Genomic DNA, 7800 nt, shown 5'->3' with positions numbered 1-7800 from the left:
CCGATTGCATTGAGTGTGTAGGCAAAGATAATATCTTTGGTTAGCTTGCTTGCTAGCTTCTATCAGGAGAACCTGGAGTTTATTTTGTTACTTTATATTTACATCTACTAGTATTTACATATTTAACGATCCTCAATGAAATAGGTTTTCTGTAAATTTAGAGGTGATTAACGGTGGTTACACGAACGCAATCGCTGGGATCCCTTACAACATTACAAAAATATTAATCAAACTATAAACATCACTGTTACGATTTATTCATTTCCTCTTATAACAAAAAAATCTGTTATTACCATGTACAGTTCTAGTTGTTTCAATTTTTCGGTTGAGCAATTGGATTTTTTTTTCAATTTTATTTTTGTAATGATATAAGCGATATTTGTAAACATGCTAAAATTTTGAGAAAACTGGAGGTCATGGGGAACGTGATTGCAAATTTACCAGCGGCTAATACCGAGAAAAGTCAACGACCTGTTACCTATTCTTTCCTTCCCAAAACCATGATAGGAGGACCCTATGGTTTGGGTCTGTAGTTCCACCTTTCTACAAGTCTAAAAATTATTGTTGCATAATTTTTCATAGATGATACGATAACTAAAATTAAAGTAAATTATATGACGAATAACCTCCCCCTCCTGCAAGTAATAAGACCTTTTGGTGACCTTCTGCTGTTGTCTGTTCTATGGTCGGGTTGTTGTCTCTTTGACACATTCCCCATTTTCATTCTCAATTTTATTCTTAATGTTTTATATATATATACAAATGTAGTTTACCATAAATTGAAAGATAGAATAAATCTGATGTCAGCTAATTTAGAAGCGGGTCTAAGAAAAAAGAGGGTGAAAGATACCAGATAGAAATTCAAACTTATAGATAACAAATAAATTGACAACTTCATGGCTAAAAAAGAAAAAAGACAGACACGAACCCCACCAAAAATTGAGGGTGATCTCAGGTGCTCCGGAAAGATGCTCTGATCTGCTGCCAGGGAGTTGATATCAATAGATGCATTTACACTTGTATGCAAATTTGTCTGCCATTATTTCAAATCACAACTTTGACATCACAATTAAAAAGGGATTGTTTGCGTCAGAAGGTTATTTGGTCATGTTGGTGTAAAACTTAGGTCATTTGGAGACAAAATTCAGCTTAATACCCAAAGTGTAAATCCGTTTATGAAAATCTCTACGAAATCAATTCTATATCCAAGAAACTTAGCCTACCCATCAACATATCTAGCATGTCTAGAGTGTTTTATAAGTGGGGGATTGGTAAAAATGTAGACCTATTGCTATTATTATCCTGTTTCTAAACGCTTGTTGATAATTAATGTTGGATCCAGTATGGCATGTATAAAGAGACTTTCAATAAGTTAACGATTTATTAACTAGAAATGAAATATATTATGATATTCATGACAATTTACAATAAATTATTCCCATTTTAGGTGAACCAGAAGACCAAAGTTTAAGGGATGTTGAACTAGATGTATGCATACCTGACATATTAAGAGCAAGAGTAAATAAAGAAAGATGTTATGAAGAACATGAAAGTAATTATAGTTGAAAAACTTTTATGAAATCTGAAAACTTATTGGATATGTACACCAGTAACATCATATATTCCAATCTTGTTTTGAACTTGTTAAATTTTATTTGAATAAGGCTTAGAAACAGGTACAAAGCGATGCTTTTCCAAACATTTCTTTGCTGTTTGAGAAGAGTACAAATAATATTTATATTTCAAGACAACATGGACAATGTATAGTTATTCTTTATATACTGCAACTCCTACAACTGTTCCAAATAAAATACATGTATTTAGAGAAAAAAAACATCATTAAAATTTGTACTTTAAAGTCTTTTAATTACATCAAAAACTAATATCTAAGGAAACACATTGTCATAAACAAGGCAATATAAAGTGAGTGACTGTATATATATATATATCACAAATGATTATATGGTCAATGCAATATGACTGTCAGTGTGCAAATAAGAGCTGCAGTTTATTTACAATGTATATAGACATCATGGACATGATAGAGGTTATTTATCAGTCCTAATAAAATTCTTGTTTGTTCAATTGATTTTAATTATAATATCAACGGGATTAATTTGACATCTTGAATTATTCAGGTATATATATATATGCCATGTATGCATCTAAACATGTGACAACTTTTACAACAAACATTATAACTCATGGTATATATATAATTTGTCTCAAATTCAGCCAAATAATGTTGCATCTTTTGATTTAAGTTCACAAATTTTAGTTTTTTTCATCAGCAGGATGCAGATGTGACCCTTCCATCTTCCTTATTTTTTTGTCATTTTTGAACAAGCACTATTCAAGTCAGACTGATTCCCTTGTTGTACAGTTTATGTTGTTATCAGTTATATATGAAAATAAGAAGATGTGGTAAGATTGCAACTGTCCACCAAAGTCAAATGAAGTGGATGTAAACAATTACAGCCTTCAACAATGAAGAAAATCCAAATTGTACGGTCGACTATAAAGGCCACGACATATATAATATGAAAGGATTCATTGAGAAAACAAATGGTCTAATTCATAACAAAACAATATACAGAAAAAAAATATGACAGATATGAACCAATGAAAACCCCTGAACCACAGGCCCTTGACTTGGGAAATCACAAAGAATTTTGCATTATTAACCGGGTTTGTGATCTCTCAATCCCCCCCCCCCCCCCCCCCCCCCCCCCCCAACCTGGGACAGTGGTGTACTAGTACATTATTTTTTGTACAACATTAAAATAAACTATAAAAATCAGTCATTGCATAGATACAGATAGAAATACATCTAACAGAAACACAGAGTAGATGTGTACTTTTAATACAGAACAAATACTTTCCTTCAGTTCCCCATTGAAGCTCAGTGTGTGAGCTGATAAATCATAAAATTGATTTATATCTTTTTCTATCTTGGTGTCTTTGCTATGGCATTTTTACATTACTGTACCTTAACAGTATACTGTTTCACCCTGTAAAAGGCGTTCCTACCAGAAAAGTTTATTATTATTTGATTGTGATTTTTTCAGTTGTCTCAGATTGTGGCAGAAGAGAACAACTTATGATGCCATTCAGATGCCAGAAGGAGGCTCTTGTTTTTAAGAAGTGTCTATATAAAGCGTGAGTATGATTTTGATGTTCTCAAATTTCTGGAATTTGGAAACTAGGTCAATTTTATTTGGTTCCTTTAATGCTACATTTTTTTTTGTATGGTGTCGTTGTTGGCACATAAGGAATAAGGGGCCAATAACAAGCATTTTTTGTAGTGTCCAGACAACGACTTGTGTGTAAGTGTATAGATCTCTCTGACATTGAACCACAAGGTTCTATATCACAAAAGAAAACCTGGAATTGAGTTTGTGGGGTCATAGCCCATAAAAGCAGGAATTAGGGCAAAAAAAGGGCCAAAAACAAGCTTTTTGTATTTTCAAGACAATAACTTGTGTTAAAGTGTAAGGCTGGGATTGAGTTAGGGGTAATTGCTCCAAATGGAGGGTGATGATTTCAATTTTTTTTTTAAGGGATACATAATTTCTTTTTATTCGATTTTAAAAATTTTGGAAAGTCTATAGAAGAAATCTTTAACTGCACAGTTTTGTGCAATAGAGTTTAAAGATTTTGACCACATTTATTTTGTTTCAGAAACCTATAATATGTCAAAATTTTATCACAATTCAAATTTGAAGAGTATCAAGCTTGAATATGGTGTCCAAATTTCTCCAACTATCCATGGTTCACCCTCTGCAGTCATATCAGGCTGCACTTAGTGAAGCATTTTATTTAGCAAATTTACAAATCATGGTACCAAAAAAAAATGTTTTTAACTTCTAATTGTACTACTGTTAACAACCAAAATTCCTTCCCCTTCACATAATAGTTGCACATACGTTGAAGTTGTGCACCTGCTTTTATGGAACTGTTTGAGATTTTTTTCCCCTCTTTTTCCAGACTTTGTAACTTTTAAATTATTTCATCAACAAAATTTCAAAAGATGTTATAATTCTTGTTTCCAACCAAGATCTTTCGAACTCCTTGGAAATATTGAAAACCTATTTTTTTGTGCACCTTCTTTCTGCTGGGCTGTTATGAGATATTATTACTTTTGTAACTTACCGGGCCACAAGGTCCAATTTGATTTTTTTCATCACTCGGCTTTCATTGTCTGTTGTCATCCTTCAACTTTTACATAGATCTCCTTGGGCCAATTTACTCAAACTTGGCCACAATCATCATTAGGGTATGTGGTTAAAAAAATATGGCCAATAAAGAAACTTGATGACAAACATGGTGGACTTGTGTGAAATAGAACACAAAATTAAAGGGAAATTGCAATTTTTGTCTTTTACAAATGAATTTTGAAAAATGCTACTAAGGGGGGTACAAAAAAATTAACAAAAATTGAATAATTTTTTCCCCCATTACATATTCTTTTATTACATTATTAGATGTTATTTGACGATATGGTACAAAAATCACTCAAAATAATCGATTCATTTTGCCCCAGATGACTTTTAAAATGTTTATGTCATTGAAAAAGTTCCAAATTATCTCCCTTTGGTGGAAAAAATGCCATTTTTGGGAATTTATGTAGAAAGTTAGATTACTTTACAAGGAGTTATTGTCCCTGAAAAACAGATTTTTAATTTTGTTCCCCATATTTGCCTATTATTTTGATAACCATAATAAATAGATTGGAAATTTAGATAGCAAACATTTATTCATACACTTGTATCTATTTTATTTATTCTCATGTATTCATGTATTTATATATCAATTGCTTTTGAATGGGTTGGCATGCCTGTTAAATGAAAAATCCACAAAATATTTTTCGACTGACACTGTCAATGCCCCTGTACTATTGTCTTTCCATATGTACATTTGTACCCTATTTTGCCTGAACCAATTGTCATGAAACCTATCCACAATGCTTATTACCACAATACACAGATCAAGTGTCATATTCCTATTTTGGGTCTTCTGGTTATCGGGACTGCCTCACACAATTTATATATTATGTCGGAAAAGGTCAAACATGTTTTAGCTATTAGGGTTACGTTGGTTGTCGTCTGCCAGTGCTGTGGCATGGTCATCATGTAATAAAAATTGATTTGAACAATGTACAGTTTATTCGTTACTGGTTACTTGTGCATACCATAGTCCCCCAGCCAAGTACATGACACAAGTTTGAATTTTGGTGGCATCACTTTTAACGTTAAAGAGGTATGCCCCTTTTCAAATAAATTTTTTTGTTTCCCTTCTCTTACTTTGGTTGCTTCAACTGAATGTTGTGAAATTTATTTATACACACTGCTACTTGCCATTTGAGTAGTGTCACTTTAGACAATGACTTAAATTATGTCCCTTTATATTGTTATATACAAGCAGGGGCATCATCTGTGTCCCATGAAAACATTCCCCATTTATCATTTATTTATGGTGTGTTATTTTCATTTGCTATAAATAACATGATAAACAATTATTACAGATTTAATGATCCAGAATTCATAGAGAGTGGTAAGCGACAGTTTTTAGAAGAAAGAACAGAATTTAGACGAACTGGTATACCGAAGAAAAGGCGAGTACAGATGGCGGAGAGAGAGAAGAGAGTCCATAGAATAATGGAAGAATTAAAGGAAGCAGATAGACTTGAACAAGAACATTCTAATCAAACTTCATAGCAATAAGTTGTCATGGTTATACAGTTGTTGTGGAGGAGAAGGAATGTGTTGTGGATGAAAATGTGTACAAGGTGAAGATTCCTGATGAGTCTTAAGAAAAAAAAAGATTTCTCTTTTGTATTGGTAAGGATGGTTGGTGTGAGTCTACATGCATTTCATCCCTCCTCCCACATCTAGTTTTCATCGAAAATATACTTTAAACAATGGTATCTGTAATGTCATTTTATAAATGTGTGTGTGTGTAATTGAACCAGACAGTGATGGATGAGAGATTGATTTTGTACTGTTAATAAGTTGTCATCGTATTGTTAATGTGTGAAAAGACATGGCATGAATTTACCAATTGCAGCTCTCTTTAGACTATCTGTATTTGGTGAACCCTGAATTATAACTTTTTTGTGTTCATCATCTTGATATGTGTTAAAATTTCTTTTATGCTGGATATTTGAGTTTATCCTCCTTCCCTCTGCCTATATAACCCTGCTCAGTCACTCTGTAATACTTGTATCACGGCTTTGAGAAATGAGCAGGCATTATCAGCGACATCACAATGTGTGAGGACTTTCGTCAAGCGTATAAAACTGTCTTAGAAAGGGAGAAAAAGCCAGTAAAAGGATGATAAACAGATAATAGTGTTTTCTTCGTATTGATATCGTAAAATATCAGCTGCTCACCACAATGTGAAGCTTTTTTGCTTGTTCACCAAAAAGGTTGTGGCTCGCGGCTGATATTTTACAATATCAATGTGTAGAAAACCTGATTATCTATATGAACACTGAATTAAAAATGTTCACATATGTGGTGTACACTAAATTATAATTGCTGTATTGGTGTATGCTGAATTATAAAATGTTTTGTTTATTTATCTAAAGAGTGTTCAAATTTCTTTTATATTGGATATTTGGTGTACAGGAATGACTTATACATGTTTTGCTGTCATAACCTTATAAAGGTGTTAAAATTTCTGTTATACTGGATATTTGGTGCACTCTGAATTGAAAATGTTTTGCCATCATAATCTTGACAAGGGTGTTAAAAAAAATCTTGTACTGGATATTTGGTGTTTGCTGAATATTGAAATAATGTTTTGTTGATAAGAGTGATATAATTTCTTTGTATTATATGACTGTATATAAAATTGATTGTTGATTAATAAATCAAGAAAACAACTTATTTTATCCTTGACATATGCTCAATGAATGGGTGTCTGATATCCAATGGCAAATTAAATGCATATTCAGGATAAGAACATGATATAAACCCTGCTTTGTACTACACCAACATGCTTATCCAGATTTTGAAAGTGCTAGTTCACCAGGAAACAGTTGGCAGGAACTCATGTTACCCTATCCAGACAAATTATTCTGATTTAAAACTGACCAGTCTTTGCTCGTATACCTAAATACTGCATGCTAAGTGTTGAAGCAGGAAAATCCAATCATTTGGTGAGACCCTGCCAGGGTTTATCAAACAATCAAAATTATCAAGTGCAGCACATCACCACGGAGAATGTTACTTGTTGGGTAAAATTTCAGCATACCTGATGAGAGTTTTTGCACATTATTAGAATCCTTCTAGATGACTTATTTGCCACTAGATACCATATATTAAGCAAACACTAATCAGTCATTCAGTTATTTTAGACATGGATGTTTTTTACCTCGATTTTTAGACCATATTCCAAGCTTAAAAGGAAATAGATAAGGATAATGCATCTGAGATCATCTAATAAAGTGCCACAAACGCTGGATTTAGAGAACTATTTTTATAGTTCGTTCTTATGTTGTACTGTTATACTACTGTCCCAGGTTAGGGGGAAGGTTGGGATCATGCTAACATGTTTAACCCCGCCACATTATTTATTTATGTGACTGTCCCAAGTCAGGAGCCTGTAATTCAGTGGTTGTCGTTTGTTTATGTGTTACATATTTGTTTTTCGTTCATTTTTTTACATAAATAAGGCCGTTAGTTTTCTCGTTTGAAATTTTTTTACATTGTCTTATCTGGCCTTTTATAGCTGACTATGCAGTATGGGCTTTGCTCATTGTTGAAGGCCGTACGTTGACCTATAGTTGTTAATGTT

General features: G+C 32.9%; 1 protein-coding gene across 1 annotated transcript; it reads left to right on the top strand.

The window, feature by feature from the left end:
- Positions 1 to 350: 350 nt before the first annotated feature.
- LOC134691469 (COX assembly mitochondrial protein homolog) lies at positions 351 to 6849 on the top strand. Its single transcript, XM_063552016.1, has 4 exons — positions 351 to 525; positions 1448 to 1552; positions 3069 to 3159; positions 5525 to 6849. The coding sequence occupies exons 1-4, from the start codon at positions 417 to 419 to the stop codon at positions 5715 to 5717; spliced, it is 498 nt and encodes a 165-aa protein (XP_063408086.1). The 5' UTR covers positions 351 to 416; the 3' UTR covers positions 5718 to 6849.
- The last annotated feature ends 951 nt before the right edge of the window (positions 6850 to 7800 follow it).

Source organism: Mytilus trossulus, chromosome 11 (assembly GCF_036588685.1).
Source record: "Mytilus trossulus isolate FHL-02 chromosome 11, PNRI_Mtr1.1.1.hap1, whole genome shotgun sequence".
Classification (NCBI taxonomy): domain Eukaryota; kingdom Metazoa; phylum Mollusca; class Bivalvia; order Mytilida; family Mytilidae; genus Mytilus; species Mytilus trossulus.
Note: the sequence above shows the minus strand (reverse complement) of the source record. Positions and strands in the feature narration are given on the sequence as shown.

Bases quoted from the DNA above. Each gene is read 5' to 3' on its own strand.
- LOC134691469 (XM_063552016.1), top strand. From the start codon at position 417: ATGGGGAACGTGATTGCAAATTTACCAGCGGCTAATACCGAGAAAAGT. The intron at 1,553-3,068 runs GTAATTATAGTT...TGATTTTTTCAG, and splicing joins ATGTTATGAAGAACATGAAA to TTGTCTCAGATTGTGGCAGA. The intron at 3,160-5,524 runs GTGAGTATGATT...CAATTATTACAG, and splicing joins AAGAAGTGTCTATATAAAGC to ATTTAATGATCCAGAATTCA.